The sequence below is a fragment of the Psittacula echo genome (genome assembly GCF_963264785.1).
Source record: "Psittacula echo genome assembly, chromosome: 2".
Classification (NCBI taxonomy): Eukaryota; Metazoa; Chordata; class Aves; order Psittaciformes; family Psittacidae; genus Psittacula; species Psittacula echo.
In genome coordinates, this window is record NC_137737.1 from 13,084,299 (window position 1) to 13,105,955 (window position 21,657).

Here is a 21,657-nt window from a genome sequence, read left to right on the forward strand (position 1 = left end):
AACTGGCAGTAAGAACGTTGCCTATTGGATAAAGAAGCTTGTACTTAAAGCTTGAGAAAGCCTATTCCATAGTCAGGAGTATCTAAGTCACAGTAGTATTTCTTGATACTTGATACTTCTGTGCCTGTTCTATAAGTAAAGGGAAGAAAACATTTAAAATTATGTAATTCTCTTGAGAGTAGAAACATACTTGGGGTTTTGTTTGCTCGTTTTGGTTTTGGTTTTAAATGTTGAGCCTTCTTCAGATGGATTAATCCTGCTAGATATTCTGATGGCCCATGGTTACAACTTACGTGCTGATTATTAAATGTATTGGGACATCAGCATAGATGGGAAGGGAGGAATCTTCAGAGAAAGACATTTCCAGTGGTCATGGAATAAAACAAAATAGCACTGAATACACTTGGGCTGAGGAAAGAATGCCGAGAAACATTACAGGGCTTGGTTGTCAGGCTGGTTTTGCTTTATTGTCACAAGTTTATTTTTTCTTATGTAAACCCTATATTGCTTGAAGGGGAAAAAATCCTACAGTTTTTCTCAGAAAGGAAGAGTTTTTAATTTATCTTCTCCTGAATGTTATTATGTTGCTCGTACCTTACTTAGATCAGTATCTGTTAAACAGATTTGATCAGCCTAAAGCAAAAGGAACTTGTAGGTTTTGCTGTCTTTGTAGCAAAAAAAAAGAAAAGAAAAAGAAAAGATTCAAATAAATACTTTTGCACTGCTGCAAATAGTCAGAGATGGTCCATAACAGAAGACCAGAATGTCTCAATATAACTCTGAATTGTGAAATATGACCTTTTTTTTTTCTTTAGGAAAAAAGATGTAACTTTAAGCATTCAAATTAATCTTCTAGTTTCTGATTTACAGACACCTTTAATTGTCAAGAGGTTATTAGGTAACGATTTTTGTCTTTTTTTATACTTCTTTAGGTGCAGGTGTTTGGACTGTATTCAGCGGAAGAGTTTCATGAGACGTTTGACTGTCCTATTAAAGTAAGTGCTTGTTTTAATCTTTAGTAATTGTGTTGTTGTCATCTTTAATAACAGAAAGGTCACATTGAATCTAAATGAGAGAGAGGAATGCCGCTTCCTTGTAATGTTATTCAAGTCACTGGGAAATAGTTATCTATCTCAATATAAAAGCTTTTGATCTGGTTAGGCAGGAAGAAAGCCAATCTTGGTTTTGTAAAAAGTATGATTGAGTTTTTCAAATACAAAAGGCAAAGTGAAAGTGTCCTGGTTCAGCTGTTATCTGCCTCAACGTATTTCTTTATTTGTACCTCTGTAATAGAAATTCGGAGGGTTCTGCTAACTGGGAGGTCAATAATTTGGCAAGCAATTCATACCTGTTAAACCTGCCTTGGGATAAGGGAATGGGTGGTGATGCTGATGTACCCTGTCCGAAGGGAAAACTCAGTTACACCCTGCTCAAGAGACGTGTGGCTGCCTGGATGTTGAAAAAGCACTTTCTAGTAGGTATATGGGAAGATCTAGGTTTTTTAAATGGAAATGTTTCTTGCAGGATTAAAAGCGATGTGGGTAAATGATTGCATTTTGCTGCTTGGGGTCTTCCATGGTGCAGCCGCTCTTGGAGGGGGAAGAAGGGAATGAGGTCTTTAAGTTTTCACACACATCCAGTGTGACTCACTTGCTTCCTAGGGCCTTACTGCTCTTGCATTTGGATCTCCTACTCTTGACCTATAACATGCAAGGCAAAAAGGCTGTTTAAGTTCTGCTTATGCTACAGAGGTTGTCCTGCCACAGGGCTGAAGTGTGTGTACCCTGTGGGCAGGCCTCCAACAAGACTTAATAGGAGTAACTCTTGCTCGCAGCTGTCCCTTGCTGCACAGTCCTAATTCCGCTACCTGCTGTGCAAAAAAAGAGTAGTTATTTGGTATAACGGGGCCCTCAGTGTCAGGTGTGTGACTTGTCACATGCCATATAATACAGAGAATTTTCTTCTTTTCTAGGAAAAACGAACAGAGATGTCTGAAACAGCTAGGCTCTATTTCAGAGCAAGAACTCAGATGTAATACTTGATACTTGCCAAAGGTTTATTTAATTGAAAAAGTGATGTGGTGCTCCCTGTAAACTCTTATTTAAGCCACAATCCTCTTCTTTCTTTTTTTGTTCTTCTCCTTCCTCCCCCTCAGATTGTTGCTGTTCATCCTCATTTTGTGCGATCCCACTTCAAGCAGTTTGTAACAGGAGGGAAAAAGGTAAGCAGTTGTGAACTTAGGCTATCTTTAAACAGCTTTTAAAAATAGCTCAGGAAGTTGTGTGTGTGATTTGTAACACCTAGAGGAAAGAATTCAGCTTTTTGCTTCTCTTTATACACTGTATTCCAAAACATTCTTACTTAATTAAGACTAATTCCAGAGGGATAGGGGGTGGGGAAATGCACTTTTTAGGTTAAAAAAGTGTTGCAGCAAGTTGAGTTTCAGAGAAGAAATACTTCTGCTTACATTGTCCAGACTTTCTCTGTTCATTTTGATTTATTGAAGTGGGAGCAGAATTTAGACCTTATACTGGTCTTTTCCAATGCAGGTTGGTCTTGGTGTTTGGGATTTTTCTTTTGCTTTACCTATGATTTTTTTTCTCTTAAGTAAACAACCCCAAGTATCTTCATCATTTCTAGTTCGTGGTGTGGGTTTTTCATTTGTTTGTATTTGAAGTAATTCAGGGCAGCTCTTGTTAGACTACAGCTCCCACTTTTTTACGTGCTTGCATCTGTCTAATTAATGTCTTCAACTTGGGGCAATTGTTACTTTAAATGTGCGTTAAGTGTCTTATTGGTGTAGGATGCAAGTCTGATTTCCAGACACCAGCTGTTCCCAGGTCCTTAAAGTATCTTGTATGTCATTGCATCTTTTCACTCAAAATATGAAAAGTTTGATTTGGAACTGTTTCTTGAATTTTCCTGTTGCCTCCTCTTATGAATTAAGGATGAACAATCCTCACTTATAGATGCATCAAACTGAATGCCGTGGCTCTCCCTTACCAGTGTGTAAGAAATATAGACTTCTAGTGCTGAATACAACTTCGTTTTCATTAACAGTTCAGTATGTTTCAAAGCATAGCAGTGTTTTTATTTTGCTTTTAAGTGGCATGTGTGCTTGACAGCTTTTTCTGGCTGGTCAGAGTTGGTGTTGTCCTTAGAATAATGCACAGTCAGTGTATGTCTTTGTCAGCCACCAGTTTGTGAAGCTTTTTAGTGCTGATAAAAGGGTATGGAAAGAGAGAAACAGGGAATTAATAGAACAGGGCTCCGTCAGGTAGTAAAAGAGCTTGCATTCACCTGATGCCGAACAGAAAAAAACATCAGGGAGTTAACACATTCTCTTTGGTTATCTTTGATTACTTGACAGGTTGTTTTATATTCTGTCCTCTGGGGAATGGTATACCCGGTCTTAATGCATTCATTTTTTTGCTGAGGAACTTTCTTTTCAGGAAAACTTTAATTGACATCTTAACATTAGGTATTTAGCATTGAAACCAATGTCCCTCGACACTTGTAATTAGGTTTTATTGATACATAAGCCCAACAAATAAAAGCTCTTAGCCTTGTGGTAGAAACCCTTCCCCTTTTTCTCCTTTCCTCCAGAAGGAGCATATGTGCTTATATAAAGGCAACAGCAAAATGCTCTGTGAAAATTCAGAAAGTTAAATTTCACCTGCATGCTGATCTAGGAGTTTTGTTTTCCTTTCTGAAAAGGCAAAGGCCTTAAAAAAACATCCCTGCTTTTTATTTGCATCTCTCCCTAAGTATGAAGCCCAAGAGCTGTAGGGGGGCAGCAGGCGACAGGGAGCTGGTCTGCAAAAGCAAAGGCTGAAGCGTACCACCTCAAGCTGTGACCTCGCATCTCTCCCTGTGTCTGGAGGTCGTGTAGTTGGGTGAGCAGCTTCAGGGAGGGGAATGGGAATTCCTGTGGCTCCTGAGGTCTTTGCAGTGACACAGCAACTTCATAATTAATAGCAGGCAGTGGCGGAAGGCATGCTGCCTGCTTCGCCACGTGCACCAAGACAGGACAGCAGTAAGGATAGAGGTAAGGCTAGCCTCAGTTTGGTTGAAGCTTAAGAGAAGAATTTGGCTTAAAGCCTTCATGCTATGCTCCTTGCCTGAGCTGCATTCAAAAACAGAGTGTCAAGTGTGTAAACTTCTCATCAAAGGGTTTTAGGGTCTGACTTTGGTTTTTGTTGTTCTGGGAGGTGGTGACGTAATGTAAATCAGCACCTTAAATGTTGGAGTTTGTGGGGTTTTTAAATTATTTGTAAAAATTACTTGAGCAAATAAAAGAACCAAGAAGGAAATGTGGTCGTTTCCTCAAACACCTCTAGCTGTATTACGAACATTGTCATCTCAGAACATGAGAGGATGTTCATAGAATCATATAGAATGGTTTGGGCTGAAAGGGACCACCATCCCCTCACCCCCCCCCTTGTCCTATCACTACATGCCCTTGTAAAAATGTTCTTTATTTCTTTAATTTCATGCTGATTTTGGTTTACAGTGAAACAAAATAAAGAAGCCAAAGTACGCACACATGCACACATGAAGCAAGAACTTGCCTCCTGACCTTTACATTCTGTTTTGTCTCATCTCAAAAAAACCCACTTTAAGATATGCTTAAATTTATTAATTTTATAGCCACGAATCTGTTATGATAGCATCCTTAATGAATGGATGGGGGGGACTATAATTGTCAATTACCACCTCCCCAGTTTTTTGAGAAGCAGTTCTTCATACCAATATAAAATGTCTGAAAAATACACTTTTCAGTTTAAAGACCCTCTGCAGAGCATTTTGCACATGTTCAAGGTGTATAAAAGTCTTTAAAAAAATAATGTAGAGATAGAGGAGGGAAAAGACTAAGTGATGTGCTTCAGGGATAGCAGTGCAGCTCCTCAGGTCTCAACACAGGTGGGTTGAGAAGTTGGGTGAATGGTTGTGTGATGCTGAGATTTGCCACATCTTAGAAGCTCAGCCTGACCTAAAGCTGAATTAAGAGCAGTGCTCCCTGGAGTAGCTGTTTAAATCATTGCAGACTGTTGGAAGCTTAACTCTACTCTGTGTGTGTTTGCACAGTTGCTTAACTAGGTATATCCTAGATTCGTCTAAGAGCAGTTTTCCCCTAAATTGTATTATGAAATAATTAAACAATTTAGTTTGTTTACTTAACAAATTTTCAGCCTGGAGAAGGCTCTGGGGAGACCTGAGAACAATCTTCCAGCACCTAAAGGGAGCCTATAAAAAATCTGGAGAGGGACTCCTTATACAGGCATGTCGTGACAGGATAAGGGGCCATGGTTTTAAACTGACAGAGGGCAGATTGAGATTAGATGTTAGGAAGAAGTTCTGCCCTGTGAGGATGCTGAGGCACTGGCACAGGGTGCCCAGAGAAGCTGTGGCTGCCCCATCCCTGGCAGTGTTCAAGGCCAGGTTGGAAGGGGCTCGGAGGAACCTGCTCTAGTGGAAGGTGTCCCTGCCCGTGGCAGGGGGTTGGAACTGGATGAGCTTTAAGGTCTCTTCCAACCCAAACCATTCTATGATAAAGCACTAGTTTTTAAAAGTAAAGAACTTTCATTAAGCTTGAGATAATATCATTGACTTCTGTTTTGAGCTGGTTCTTTCACACTTTTTTTTTTTATTGAATGAATGTTATCTGTGCCTAGAAACAAGGCAGGTACTGTGGAAATGTTGACACGATCATAGTGAGAAGGAAGAGGTATCATCCTAAATAGAGGTGCTTCCCTGTTCCTCTCCCCCTTATCTCTGCAATTAACTACAGCACCATTGATGAGATGACTTGACAGATGATGGTAGCCCTGAAATAACACCGTATATTGTAAATAACAGGGCATTCCTGTCCAGAGTAGACATCAGAACTTCCAAGCAAGGGAAAAAACAAATTCTATGCTATTGAAGGCCATAACCTTCTACCTTGTAAAAAAGGGTCTCATCTTAAAAAATAACAGGGTAAATCCTAACTAAATGAGGGTGCTAAAGCTGAAAACAAGGTGTTCTTCATTTAACTGTTAGAGTGCTGTTTTTTCCCAGCACATCAACTAAGTGAACGTTACTGCAAAGTGCAAGTATCCATTATATCCACAGGGTTATAAAGAGACAGAACTAGCAAAGAGCTTCTCTGGGCAATCTGTGCCAGTGTCTCACCACCCTCACAGGGAAGAGTTTCCTCCTAATGTCTAATCTCAGTCTCCCCTCTGTCAGTTTAAAGCCATTCCCCCTTGTCATCTCAGTACACACCAATGTAAAAAGACACCATATACAGAGAAAGGACAGCGACTGCAAGCGATGCATGAGCAGGAAGAGGAACAGCATTCTTGGGGTCTGCAGCTGCTCTTAGGAGTGGTGGAATCTGTGTGTTAAAGTCAAGTCTGCCAGGGAATGTCTCAGACTTTTTCCTTTCTTTTTAATTGTCTGCTTTTTAGTGTCAGCAGATGCACTTTGCTTTGTGAGTAAGTAGATGACCTTTACCTCTGAACCCTATGATATGTTCTTCATAATAACTGGTTGGACTACTTTGACAAATTATTAAATTGTCAGGATGCTGTTTGCAGCACAGTCCATTTTTAGAAAGCAGATAGTCAGCTGTTTGGCATTATGTTGGGTAGAAGGGTACCAGACAAGAAAGGCAGATTGCTTTGTAAGCCATAAAATGGCAGTCAGTAAATACTCCAAGGTCTGGTTTAAGTGAAGAAAGAGTAAATACTGTGGCATTTTTTTTTTCCATGCATTGGATAATTTACCATAAGCAGGAAACAAACTTTAGCAGCAGGCAAGCCACAGTGATACAGGTCTGTGGTTTGCTTTCTGCAATGTATAATGCCCAGATGTAGCCCATATTACTGAAAAGATGAGACTTTGATGTGTAGTGATGTGCTGTTTGCTTAATAAGCAGATTACTTGGCTTACATTTCTTCTTTATCGTTACTTCGATGTGCATTTCTTCTTTATTGCAGAAAACAAAACATTCTCCTTGGCTCTGTTGCACACAAATTTGGTTTGTGTGAAGAGGGAGTGGATCATAGTCCTGTGTGCGTGTAATCTATAGTTGTGTGTTTTCCAAATGTCTGTGTAGAAAACTTTTCATAGCCTGAGGTGGCAAGCAAAGAGGATCTGACTAGGTGAAATGTGTGAGACCTTGTGTCTCTTCCTCCAAGGCTGCAGGACTTGCTTTCGAAGTTGTTAATTCTGTAGTCCTTTGTGAACAGGCAACAGCTGGAATCTAGCAGTTATTAAAAGTACAGTTTAATAAAAGTGCTATGGCATTTGTTTGTATTAAACATCTCAAAATGTTTAGCTTCTCTATCCAGGAACTACAGCAGCAGCTCCTGTTTCATATCTCAGTTTCCATCGCTTGCATCCCAGTGCTGGTGGTGTCTGCTGCTGCCTCCTTGCTTGATTTCGCTTGACTGCACATACTACCCTTCCCTCCATCCACCCCCAGCTTCTTAGCCAACAGTGCTTTGTGATGGTACTTCGAAAACTCATCTTCAGTTGAAAACTTGAGGCTTACATTATTCTCTGTCTCATTTGAGCTCATCCAGTCCATTGGTATTCCAAACAGAAGTGATAATTTTTTATTGCTGCTATATTTTTTCCTAGGGATACACGATTAAACAGTAAGTCTTAGTGTAGCATTGCTGTTCTGTATTACTCCTGGATATCTGTTAATCTTGTCTGTGCCCGTAAATGTTGGTTATATGCTGAAAACAATAAATACCTGTAGTGATGACTTGTAACCAGGGCAGTAGCATTACAGAGCTTTCTGTGATCTTGCCTGACTAAGGGAAGAGATTGGTGACACAGATGCCAAAAACCAGAACAGATGCCACAGGTAAGCACATCTTCATGCTAAGGCAAACAAAAAACAGGACAAGGAAAATAATTTGCCCCTTTGTTCAGAGGATTGAGAATTGCTGTACATAGTTGAAAGACTGGGATTACATGTAATTAGTGTTAATGCTAATTGCATGAGAGGCTTCATTAAATCCAAGTACTAGTCTAGTCGCTTTAGCGGATGCACACTGAAAGAGTTTTGAGCTCTGTTTGGAGGAGGTTAATCTGGTAGTGAAAGATAGAGAGAGGTGCATTCACGAATCCAACAGAATTATATCCACTTGTTTTTAAAACCAAAAAGTGCCCTTCACCATCCTCGTCTTACACATTTCAGTGTGTCATTTTCCTTAATGGTCCAGTGCACAAGCATAAACATTTAAGGAGAGTGGCAAAATAATTAGTGTACTATCAGAAGATTGCAATGTACTATGAAGGAATTTGAAGTCAAAGTTTGTTTTATTTTAGCTGTGTTATGTTGTGGAACATGCAAGAGATGCTAGAAGTGTGTTCTAAGCACTGCTGTATTGTATCAAAGGACTAGAAAGATTTACCAGAGCAAATCATAAAGGGGAAAATATAAACTGTATTGCAGAGAATGAAAGGAAGTGATTTTTGTGGCTGCTGTTGAAATATAAGTACTGTGAATGCTGACTGCCAAAATATGGGATTTATGGGAAGTAAAGTCCTAAAATATTTTTTCCCTTACTAAAAAGAGAGGGAGGTGGTAGGAGGAGCCCTTCCAGAAACTGTGGATTTTTGTTATGTGTGGAGCTTCTCTTGAAGTTTTAAATGGTTTTCTGGTGCCATAAACATTTCAATGTGAAGACAGAAAGGAAGTCTAAGAAATAAATTAGGCTGCTTATTTTGAGAGAGATGGATAGCAGTTCCAAAGCACATAGCAAAGTTCTGGGTTCAGTAATTCAGTTTCCAGGTGTCATTGCTGTAAGAAATAAGAGGTAAATCACATTATGCATATCAATAAAATGCCGATAATTGCATGGCAGATAAATAAGTAAAGCATGTTTTGAGTGTCCTTTGCTTCAGTTTTGGACCTATTACATTTGCTGATAGGAAATGAAATTCTGGGTGCTGCAGTGATCCAGATTCACTTCCCATCTTTATTACAGACAATATCAGACTGTTGTCTTCTACTGCCTTGGTCTAAGAATTGAATTAAGCACGTGCTTACAGCTGAGCATAGACTGAAGCAGGATTTTTTCTAATTTCCTTTTCTCCTCACAGTTCTTTCTCAAGTCATTTATTTTCTGTGCAGTTTCTCACTCAAATAGAGTCATGAGAAAGCATGGCGTCCACAAACCAGGAACAGTAACAGAACAGCTGTGAAGTGTCATTCTGAGCTCGCTCTGGATCTTGTGTGTAATAAACAAACTTAAATCATGATTCAGTCACAAGAAGAAAAGATTCAAAGTTCAGTTAATATAATCGACATCAGCCAGTTTCAGCCTTTCATGTCATCTGCATCAGTTTTCTCAAGTCTTGTTCAGTAAGTCCAGATGAAAATACAGTGTATTTTGCTGCTAGTGAAAGAAGCATCCAAGTGGCAGAACTAGGAAAAAAATTAAAGTCTGGATCAGCACAGCGCTTAGTTTTTAATGACATCCTCAGTTTCTGAGTGGAGCTGATTTGGGCTGAGGGCTTCTTAGCCTGTGTTTCCTGTCCACCTACCAGCCTCCTAATGGAAATCCCTCTTGAACTGTCTTACGTGCATAGATGTTACCCCTTCTTTCAGTCTCTTGCCTTGGTTGCTGTACAAGATCTATTCAGTAGCCTTTTCATAGGTGGAAATGTGAGCTATGTGAAGGACACAGTTATTTTTGGGCGGGGTTTAAGTGGCTGGGTAGGCTTCAGTGTGAAGTTTGATGTTTGCAGTGCACTTCAGGCAAAACTTTCCGATAGACTATGATAGGTAGTGACGCTTTTAAACTTTTGGGGACAATACTTGTCTTTTGGTGCCATCTTGTGGCTTTAGGAGAGAGAGGCAGTCTGTAATTGCTGTTAAAAATCTCGTACTTTGTTAAAAGGTGTTACTTTAAACAGCTAGTGTCTTATCATTTGACACATTTATTCATATACAGGTGGTAGGAAACCATGTATAGAAAAAGCATGTCTAGCTGGAACTTAGATGGGAAATACACAGGTACTTGATTTATGTTTTATTGTGGTAAAAGTCCTTGCAGGTTTTAGATCTCTCAGTGGTCATTGTGCACTCATGTGAGCTTGGGTTCAGGTTGCATATGTCTGTACGTGGATGTACTCATGCAAAGCACTGGTACCTTAGAGTATGATCTTTGTAGGTGCTTCAGTTTCTTACTTGGGTATCCCCGTGAGCACTGCACTTTGCATCACCTAAAGTGATTCCATGTTATAATCCTACTAAATAATTTCCTGAAGCCATACAGGAACTGGTAAAAGAGGTGGGCTTTTGAGCAAACTGTCTGCACGTAGCTGGGTTTTTCTTTGCTGCTGCAAAGCATTTCATAACATCTCCTATGCATTTAGATACTCTAAAATAACTTCCTTATTTGCAGAACCAGGGATTCCCAATCATACAAGTTTTGCGATCAGCAGCACTTGTGGTACAGTGCAGTTTGCATATGTGGGACTAACACATACCATGTCTAGAGCCCTGTGGAAGGCCATATATCTTTAAAATGGAAATAATTATACTTTCTTCAGAGAAACTTGATGGAAGGTCTGCTTGTTAAAATTATCACTGAAGTAGGTTGAATTCTGTAGTATGCAAGATTCTCAATGGCTGTGTACTGTATGAAAATGTTTGACTTTATTTGCTTTTGGTTTGTGATAGGTGTGTATTTTTTATTCCCCTTGAATCCAAGAAGAGTAAGGGATAATGAAGCAAAATTTACCTGCCATGTTATGTTTGTGTACAGCACTGTGTCACAGAAGTATTTCTTGTTGCACTTCCTTCTAGTTGCTGTTATATGAGAGAGGCTGGATGAATAGATGGAAGCCTTCGGTTTTACATGAAGGGGAAGGAAATATAAGAAATGTAAAATGGAGAGGACACTTAATTGCTTGGGCCAATAATATGGTAAGTATTTGTCACCTCAGTCAAATGAACAAAAATACCACTGTATTTCAATGTTTATTGCCAAAATACTCCATGGAAAAATGGTGCATTTGAAGAATAGAGTATAAAAAGCATTATAAAAAAGATAGAGTTTTAGATTCCTTTTCTTCATGGACATTTCTTCGGGTGTTTCCTATGGGCTAGGCGGTGTCCTCCATGTGATTGCCACTTCTGAAGAAATTAGGAAAAGTGGCTCTGCACATCACTGTTGGGGATGGTCACTACTGTGCACTCTGGTAGAGTTTTGACCAGTGCAGTTTATTGAAGTGAACTATCTGAGGAAGGAATGCCAATTTATTTCTTCTCTATATAAATAACAGAACATCTCTACCCCCTGGAAAAAAAACCTAAACCTGTCTGGATTTTGTAATTTTTACTGAAGTGACAGTGGGTAGGCCACAAGGAAAGGTGAGACTTAGGAAAAATAGGCCCTTTTTGCTGTAAGTGTAATTCGTATTTTAAAGGGAACCATTGCTTTGATGCTGAGTGTTGCATTTCATCTATCACTGTGTATCTAATTGATGGGTCAAGATCTATATTTTAAAGCTCAGTTGTGAGGGATATGTATCACATCTAAATTCCAAATTCGTACTTTAAAATGTGGTAAAAGTACTTCTGAAACACTTGCCTTGTTCCTTCTCTTGTTTTTTCCTCCTGAAGGGAAGTGTTTATTAAAATATTTCAAAGCCATTGTTCTTTTATTCCTTTCAAAGCCAGTTTGATATGAATTGTTAGAGGTGGACTTGTGTTTATTTGCTCCCCTTTAATAACTGTATTAGAATTGAAACTTCAGTGAATGCTTGGTCGACATAACATTATCCTTTTTGAAGGTTTTGTTCTTTTCAGAGCTATGCAATTAAAATATATATTCTAGGTGAATCTGCTGGGAGCAGGTAGGACAGTTGAGGAGAGCCATCCCTAGAGATAACACAGAACACAGAATACTAATAAAATGTTGAGAGCCATCTGTCAGAGACAAAAAGCCATGGTCAGGGCCTATCTTTCAATGAAAAATGAAATGACACTTGCCCTCCAAAAGATTAATATATTTGGTTATTGGCCTTTCCCTTCCCCCTTTACTTTTTTAAACAATTCTACATCCTCTAGCAAGGTTTTGTGTTCCATTCCTTTTCTTTCAAATCTTTTGTAGCCTTGCTGCTTGCTGTCCGTATGTAGCTGCTAGTTTTTATTTTTTAATCCCTTTTTTTGTTTGTTTCCTTTTTTGGCACATTTTATGCTTTTTAGACATTGAGTATTAGGAGCTTATATAGGCAAGGTCTAATTCTGCTTGTCAGATGCTCAACTAACCTGTGTTTGCTGCTGTGCCCTCTTCCTCGTCCATGGCCACAAGTGTAAGTTTTACAAATGGAGACACCTGAGGTCCAAAGCTTCAGAGGCATTTGGCTGCATAACTCCTTTTTTAACAGGTTTCAGGCTCCTTCATGACAGGAAGTTGATTCTGGAGGTCCTTTTGCTTCATGATGCGAATGGCATGTTTACAACCATAGAGGTTCCTATGCTATTGGTTTGAAAAGCTAGTCTATCTCATATAGGATTCACTGCCGTGTAGGAAACCAAGTTGTGATGTGGGTTGCTTTTATCTGAAAATCATCCTTGAAGACAAAGTGGCAAGATTATTAAAAGAGAGCTTTATGAAAATGCAGTTCAAGCAAGACTGCAAGATTTTATCAGATGAGCTTAGACAACACAAAGCATAATCTCCTTCTTTTTGTAACCCAGAGACCTGGGCTTTGTTTGTTGCAGTTGCTGTGTGCAAGCTTTACCTGAAATGTTGGTGGCTGTTAACCAAAGAGATGCCAATAGGAGTATGTTGCATGCTCAGCGTTCTTCAGTGGCAAAGATCACTGGAAAAAGGAAAAACAGCCCACCCCCATGCCACTTACTAGCCTTGTGACTTAAAAAAGTCATGGCTTAGACCATGACCCCCATGTTTAGACTCTTTGACTCAGCAACAGTTGAATCTGTACAGCTGGGAACATAGAAATTCACAGTGGGGGGGAACAGAAACAGACACGAGAATCTTTTAAATCTGTTTTATTACTAGGGAAATCCTAACATGGAATGGCATCCTGGACGGTGACCTTTAAAGGTCCTTTCCATCCCTTTTCTATGATGATTAGAGCTGTTCTTTAAGCTCAATGAGCAGAAAAGAAATACCTACTAAAAGACTTGGGTTTATTTTGGGGACTTTTGTTTTTAAATCACTAAGAACAAGTCATTGCCTAACGTGAAATTAATCTCCATTTTGCTATTGCAGAGGCTATAGCTCACCTTGTCTAAATGGCATAGGAAAATCTCATTAATGGCTCCTTTTTTTACCCTCTCTCTCCAATGACTTTAATCTTCCTTTCTTTAAACTTTCTGTTCTGCTAGTTTAGGAGGTTCCCCAAGGAGGCAGTAAAAAATCACAGGATACAAACCCAAGCATCATTTAAATAAGCTTGTTTTTCTGTCTTAATGTAAGAGTAGAAATGTATTTCTAGAGAAGTACAGATTGGCGTCATTAATCTTAATGAGTTGTTGCTTCACATCTTTTCTTTTTCCAAGTTGGAAATTTCTGCTTCTTTACAAGGGCTGTTGTGGAAGAGCTGTGATTTTTTTCATTTCTCCAATTGTAGCACCAGCCCAACGAGCTGACCTTGTTCATGACTGGAGTTGCTCACCTGCCATTCGTTCGTTTATTATATCTTTGCATTTGGCATATGAATTTAAGATATCTGACTTACTCGAATCACTTTGTTCTTCTGTCAGCTCCTGGATTAGATGGGTCTTTGTATCCACAGCTTTTTCTTTTGGGACTCTCAGCCTTACCCTGAAATTTATGCCATAAACTGCTATGATTGCTTTAATAATATAGGATGTTGTATAGAAGTTTGTCATGCTGAATGAAGTTCTCTGGTATTTAAACTTTCAGGGTGTGAAGATACTTGACATGATCTCCAAGCAAAGAATTACCAATGTGCCTCGAGATGACATAAGCCTTCGCCCAGATATGTATCCCTGCAGCCTTTGCTGGAAGGATAATTTAACGCTGATTATTGGCTGGGGAAATTCAGTAAAGGTGCAATTACCTGTCTTTGTAATAAATGCTTGCTGTTATCACAGAGAAACAGAGGATTATTTCTGAAAAGCAAAGACAATCGAAAAAAATAGAATTTGGTTTGACTACAGTGTGCAGAACTCCTGCTGCCATAGAAATGTCATTGGACTGACCCTCATGAGGAGAAGGAGTGATAGACACCCAGCGGTCAGACAGATCTGTGTGTGAGCAGGCAGTGAATGTAATCCTCAGGGACACTTCTGTGTGCCTTGGAGAGGTTGCTTCTTTTGAAAGCTTCTAGTGGGCTGTTGAATTAATTTCTTTTGATTAGCATTAAGGAAGAACAACTTCCCACAAGGTGTTTTTGGAGGGGGTTGTTTTGTGAGCTGCGGAGGTTGTGACTGCTAAAACAGCCACATGATTTGGGTCAACCATGGTACAAAAAGGAGTTAGGGGGGACAGGCTGCTTGGGGTTTTGTTCTGCTTTCAGCAGGGAACTGGCATTACCAGCTTGCTCATTGGAGACTGACTATTATTTGTTCAGACCAGCTCCTGACATAAGTTTGTTAGAGGCCTATTAGCTGTTTTCTAAGAACAGCCTACTACATCACTGCACAGTGGGAAATTAAAAGTGCTCTGTAGGAGTAGATGGAAAGGGAGGGTAAAGTGAGGTAGGTGAAGTGTAAAAAGCTTTTGGAGCATTCAGCTTAAGAGTTTTACAAATGAGAAGGTTTGCCTTAAGTTTGGCATCTGTCTGCCTTTTACTGTGTGTGCTTCACAATGTTTGGGGATTGGCATTTCTTTGTATATACACACTCTCCTCCTGTTACTGGGAGTTGCACTAGCATATTGTTACTGACACTGTAAGGTAATGAGACACAAGGTGTGAGAAGGTAGCAAAACCAACATCAAATATATGCCGCTATGAAGAAATCACAGTGGGCTGTTGTCTGTTGTTTTCAGATTTCTCTGATGTAGTCCATCAGAGTGGACCAACAGAGGCCAGCTGTGGACTACAGCTACAACCTTCCTGTTTGATTTTCTTCTTCGGTGATGCATTGTCAGTGTTGTACAGCCTGTGCTTTTCAAAATACAGAGATGTCTGAGAATTCAGAGAAACTCATTATTGAGGCAAAGTTAGTATCATTTTAGGAGTTAGAGTTTGTTTGTCATAATGACCCAAATGTCTATTTCCTAGATTTGCTCAGTGAAGGAACGGCATGCCAGTGAAATGCGTGACCTTCCAAACCGCTATGTGGAAATAGGTATGATTGCATCAGTGTGCTCTTTTTCAAAATTATATAAGCTTTAAAGGTCTGTTCTCACATTCTAGCCTGAAAAGCTGTTACAGTTCAGAGGCAACAGGTATTTGTAACATAAATGTCTCCTCATTTTTAGTTGATGAGGTTGTCATAATGTCGTCCTGCATTGTGAGGTTTCTGTTATTATTTATTCATGGAGTCTTAAATTCTGTGATCATCTAAAGCCAGAGATCCTTGTGTGAACAGTGGATGTCTTAACTTACCCTTCACGCAGATTCCTGCAGAGAACTTGGTTTTCATCTTGGTTAAATGATGATCAGTGTAGTAGTAAGGAGAAAATAGATGCTACTTTATTTGATTATGTGTTGTTTGACTACACTGCTTATAATGGTTTTTTTCTCTTTTTTTTTAACATATCTGCTATAGTGCGGGAAAATTGATTTGAATTCCTTTTTGTTGTCTTTTATGCTTCTGCATTTTATGTTCTCCTTCACTTTCTTATTTCTCTAGCTTGGGTAACATGAATAAACTTAGTGCTAATTAATGGAAAAGGTCTTGACAAAACGTATGTATTAAAGCACAAAGTGGAATTTAAAGGAAATTTGGAGGGGAAGAGGAACACAACTGAAAGGAAATACCTATGAAGAGGTAGTGCTAGGAAGATGAACAGGTCCTCTGAGACTCTGCAGACCAGAGCAGACAACAGTTTGTAAATTTTGGCGCTTCTTTGTCTTGGCCGTAATGACATGAGATTGGAGACAAAGACTGTTCAGGCAAGGTCCTGACTCAGGTTAGTCTGGTGCATGGCATAGCTGTATACTCTGATTTCAGCAAAGAACTGTCTTAAAGTAGCTTCTGAAAATCATCTGAGGGACCTGTTGAATTCTGTAGGAACTCAGGATAGTGAGCGACGGTGGCATGCCTGACAGTTAACTGAGACCTGAAAGCTGCTTGCTGTTTAAGATTGCATAGTCCCAATAGAATACTTAGCTGTGGAATTCTGTGATATTTGTGATATTTTTGTCAAGTCGAGGTTCAGTCTTGAGTTTTAGCCTCAGATCTTTTCTGTACTTCTAAGTAGCTTTTAGAAAATAATTAAATAGAGATCTTTAGTCACAAGAGAACAGAGGCAACTTCAGCTGTAATGTGTCTACGTGGAGGGAGCTAGTCTTGTGTGACTGTCTATTGGAACTTCATTTAAATAAAAGTAAAAAGCTCTCCTCAGATATTCAGGTATGGACCTGAAGGTCACAGATTTTTGTGGAAGTAACTTTCATCTTACAACTTTTAGCCTAAATTCTTCTCTGTGCTCTTGATGACTGGTGTTTTATCTCACTTAACCTGTTAACCACGTGCTTCAGTTTTTTCTTTCTGGTTTCAGGTCAAAGCACTGAAACAGCTCTGCCAAATGCACTCATTGGAACATAGGTATTAGGTTGGGAGGGAAGAGAGATGCACGTTATTTGTTCAAGTCTCAAGACAGATTTCAATAGCTTTTGATGCAGTCACACAGAATGTCTTCTTGAGACCTGTGTGTCATGCCATAGCACCTATTTCAAACTTATTTCAACTTTTCAAAGGCATAGCTGGAAAGTTTGGTATTATTAATGGGCAGGCCGGCAACCAGTGTAGTTTTTTTTGAGACCATTAATATTTTAAGTGGGTGCGTAAGCTGAAACACTTCTTAAGGTAAAGAACTTACACAAGGCAAGAATAGCCTTCAGTGGCAGAATGGCTGAATATCATTCAGATGTTTTGACTCATAACATCTTGGCAACATACTTATGAAAAATGAGACCTATAACATAACTTGTGTCATGTTTTTGGGTGTTTTTCCTCCCTGCTCTTAGAATTTTGCACCTGGCCTGAAAACCAGAAGTGGAATAGGAGACTTAATAGTCTTTTGTCTGCTCACCACAGTAATACATATGAAGTCTAGGATAATACAATGTTTTCTCATGTCTCAACAGTATCAGATTTATGTTCTTTTAGAGCCATTCTGTGGGCCACAAAGTGCCACAGTAGTATCATAGTAAACTGTAATGGCATTAGTAGATCATAAATGTTTCCTCAGTGGTTTGCAGCTCAGTGAATAAGGAAACAGACCATTTCCTGCATTGCAAGTCAGGCATATAGGATCCTGTGTAACAAGGTCTTCCTCATCTTCTGATTCTGTCTTGACACATAGCTAAACTTACTCTTAGACAGGAAATAAATACAGTGTCTACTGTGATGCTTAATCCAATGGCCCATAATGTGGGAAAGTAGCACCACTGCTAGCAGTTTGATTTTAAAGAAAATAATGCTGTGATTACCTATAAGGAAAATCAGATGAATTATACAGGTTTCATGCATGGAGATCCACGTGGCATTGCTAATTTTATTTACATCCTTCAGTATATTGATGGTGTTTTTCTTCAGTAATCTTTTCTGTTGTCTCTGGTTATATGTTACAGTTCGTTGGCTCTGTGGGTCTTCATTCAGTGTCGAAGATAAACTACAGTGAAATGTTTCTATTTAGGTTTAAATGTATGTTAGCTGAGCAGATCCTATCAGTTTAGCTCTGTCAGCTACTGCTGTGAAGTTAGTGTATTGATTAGAAAGTATTGGTATTGAATTACAGGCTTAACATGGACTAAATGCCGTTGTGATCCTTCTTAAAGAGTGCTTGACCTCTGTGCTCGCTCATGATGCGTGTACAAAAGCTGTAATGCTGAACAACTTCTGGGCAGAGCAAGGAACCCTTCCTCAACTGGAGCCCATGAGAAAGGTGGTTGTTAAAGAGCTAATTAGCACTTTGCAGTTAATACGATGCCTTTTCAAAGTGAAACAGGGCATCTCATCTTCAATGTCCTTGTCAGGTAGCTTGGGATTTTATATACTTCTGTGGAAAAGTACTTTATCTCTGCCTCAGTTACTCATGTTAATGATAGCAGAGAATAGATTAATACTGAAAGTCGATTAAAAACTTTAAGTCAATTAGAGACTTCCTATTCCATTTATTTTAGCCCAAATTTTATCTGAGGAAGCTCAGCTTAATTCCAGATACCAACCAGCCAGCAATGCCTCATGAGCAGTTGGCTTCCCTCTGTATACCCCAGGTTCCCCACGAAACAGAACTGTGGCTTAAAAATGACATGATTTGTGGATGTGCTTGTAACAGAACATCTGTGTGTTTTGTGAGGGAACTGTAGTATAACTGCATGGCAGGTTACCACCAAGCATTGAGATTTGCACATTTATATCTGAAAAGAAAACATGGGAATATTTTTTGGTTTTGCTTTTCCAGGGAGATAGTGGGATCTACCTTACCAGCATCTTTATACAGAGTTTAAAGCTTAATTAATGAATATGACGAGCAGGAAATTAACTGTGACTGAATGCCATCAACTTTGTATGTTGATTTATGCAAACATTTCATTGAAGCAAGCCCGCTACACTCTGAGCAGCAGATTGCCAAAAAAAGAAGAAAAAACCCCAACCGCTTTATAGAGCTGATTCCACTTAGGCTTGTGCTCATCTTGTTTTGCCACAAGCCAAACCAGTCATTTATAAATATCTTGATTAAAATTAGTCCAGACTGTCAGACTCCTGAATATTTTCCCTGTTGGTTAATGAAGGTTTCTGAGTTCACCGTGTAATGGAAGAGTTTTTCAGAAAATCAACTTTGAAGCTCTGGACTTTAAGCTCCTGACTTTCCAGTTGTCATCAAGGTTTCCACGGGATTTCCTTAAAGGTTGTGTTTGTCTGTAACTAGAGTTGCCCAGGCAATTGCGTATTTCTAAAGATGATTTTTATTGCTGTGTGAGATGGAATAGGGGTGAGATGATTTCGGCACCATGGTAGCACTTCTATTACTCACAACCTGGCTGCACATAAACCAGCAAATCGTAACACTGCTTACAGTAGAAAAATCATTTCTGTAATTGAATTGAAAGAGTAGACTCCACCAGATGGATGATTACTGGCATGGTGAAGTGGTGGTTGCTTCTAAGCCTAGGTGGGGTTTTTTGTTCAGTGATTATAGTCAATTAATAATATCATTTTCATTGCCCTACTTTGCTTTAATGAAAAAGCTACGCTTTGTTGTGTGGCATTCAAAGTTATATATAGAATGATTGATTAGTGGTTGCTAAATTTTCTCTGAAGCTTTTCTGAACCTTCAGCACTTGAACAAAAATAAATTTGAACATGACTTTTCCATTTTGAAAACAAATAAATAGTAGAGAGTGTGAATTCCAAGTCTGGAAGCATCAATTTTTGTTAATCATTGGTGTATTGGACCCCCTATTGATTTTAGTCTTACCCTACTGCTCCTCCTACTGAAAATCAAGGAAAAAGATAACCCCATTAAAATGCCATTGCAATATGTACATGGTTAAGTAAATAGTTGCTTGATTTCACATGGATTAGTACAAGTAGCAAATTTGCAGGAAGTTCTGAGGATATTCAAGGCCAAATAAAAGACCATCATGTAGGTTGCTTCACTGCTCCTCCCCAGAAGTTCCTTTTGGGTCGCAGTTGGTATTTCTTTAAGTGGGCACATCCACCAATTTATTTGGTTAAGCAACATAAACTTCTTTCAGTTTCAGTCCACAGCGTGTTTCTATCTTTAAATTCCAGGGGAATTTGTTTTATAGAGTTGGGTAAATAGCATACCAAATATTGGTTTATTTCTGTGCTGTGGTGTGTTTAATACGTTTTGTTTAATGAACAACAACAACAAAATATTCTCAGGTTTCTTTTTGCTTCCTGGTAATTTCTTTGACAGCTGCAGAGTAGATCCACTGTCAGCTTATCTTCCGTCTTCTCTCATGACAGGCATAAACATGTATGACACATGGCCATACCTCGGTCATTCCCATTTACTTCAATACTATGTTTGTTTTAATTGTTTTGGATCCTTTTCAAATTAACAGCATTTCTGCATTGCCTTTATGTTGTATTTCTTTCCCCCTTCTTGATCACAACAAAGTGTCCAGAGAGCAAGTTAAATTAACCTATTAGTGTTCTGTGCAGCTATAGCTTCTATAAGATTTTTTTTAGTAGGACTTTTTTGATTAGCTGCATCAAAGGTTTTTATCAGGTCAAGCAGCACTGTCTATGCCACCCCATTCTTTGTTCAAGGCTGTAGCAGCAGAGCTAGAGCATTGTGTTTCAACAAGGCCTCTTGAGGAGCATGAGCTGAGAGAAAGCTGAAAGTGAAACCAAGGAAACCAAACTCTATTTTAAAACAAAACTTGAAGTGATGATTTCTGTTTATTTGTTTGGTTTAGTTGGGCAGAACAGTACTACTGCTTGGTTCCAAATGCACCATTAGGTGGATGTTACATACGTTTTCACTGACAGAGGAACTAAAGTTTCAAGTGAAAGTCAAACAAACACCCATGGCTTTTCAAAACTGTCCCCATAATCTTTATAAATGTATCAGTCACTGTGCTGTTTTCCACTGCAAATCCAAGCCCAATATTTTATATACCTTTGAGAGCCTTCTGTTGTCACTTTTTAAAGCAGAAATTAAAGTTTCTTTGCTTGTTCTTCTAGCATTTGTGGATTTGACTGGTTTTTCCATGTTTTTTCTCCCACCTTCCATATTCTTTTCAAATGCCAAATACTAAATTGTAAGCAAGCAATAATATATATTATGTAGATGTTTGACATGGTTTGTTTAAGATCATCACTCAAAGCAACATGTGACACAGTTGAACTAATCTGATCGGTCTTGCAGGCTAGAACAAAATAATTATGTGCAGGATTGCAAATGTGAACCCTTTCTCTCCTAGAATAGGTTAAGTGCTCTACCCTTGTGCCATGCTTTAGTCCCCCAGTGATGTCAAAGTGTCAGCAGTCATTAAGAGAAAACCAGTATTTGCTTATTCATTGAGACACAGGTGTCAATTCTGTACTTTACTTTGCAGTATTATTTGTTCTCCTTTGGCAGGAGGACAATTATTTCTCTTGTTCCTCCTTATTACCTTGGTTAAAGAAAATCAGCTTTATTTTTAGTGTCATAATGTTGCATTTTCTGTTTGCTTTGCCAAAATAATTAGTAACTATTTTAGTAAACAGTAGCTACTAGTACTGGAGCATGCTAACCAGTAAGCAAGGAAACTTCTTTTTTCTTCCCTATGCTTAGATTCTCCTAAAACCATGGTTTGGGAGAAAATGATGATGCATCTGATATTTTTGTAAAAGATTTTAGGTGGAAGTTTTTCTAACATAAGCACTTAGCTGATTCCTGGTTTGGGCCCCATGAGAAAAGAGCCCAGAAAAAAGGCTGCGCTGTAAATCCAGCAGAATAAAACGAAATAGCAGTTTCTGTGGCAGGGGTTTGCTTTAATGAGGTCTTTTGTAAATCC

The 21,657-nt window shown here is 39.0% G+C and overlaps 1 protein-coding gene across 2 annotated transcripts in view; it reads left to right on the forward strand.

Moving 5' to 3' along the window:
* VPS41 (VPS41 subunit of HOPS complex) overlaps positions 1-21,657 on the forward strand; it is a 411,778-nt gene that overhangs the window by 354,578 nt on the left and 35,543 nt on the right. For both annotated transcript variants that reach the window (XM_080611180.1, XM_080611179.1), the window contains 5 exons: positions 933-995; positions 2,156-2,221; positions 10,817-10,936; positions 13,911-14,057; positions 15,235-15,301. In XM_080611180.1, coding sequence (XP_080467306.1) covers positions 933-995; positions 2,156-2,221; positions 10,817-10,936; positions 13,911-14,057; positions 15,235-15,301 — 463 coding nt within the window. The remainder of the gene's footprint in view (positions 1-932; positions 996-2,155; positions 2,222-10,816; positions 10,937-13,910; positions 14,058-15,234; positions 15,302-21,657) is intronic.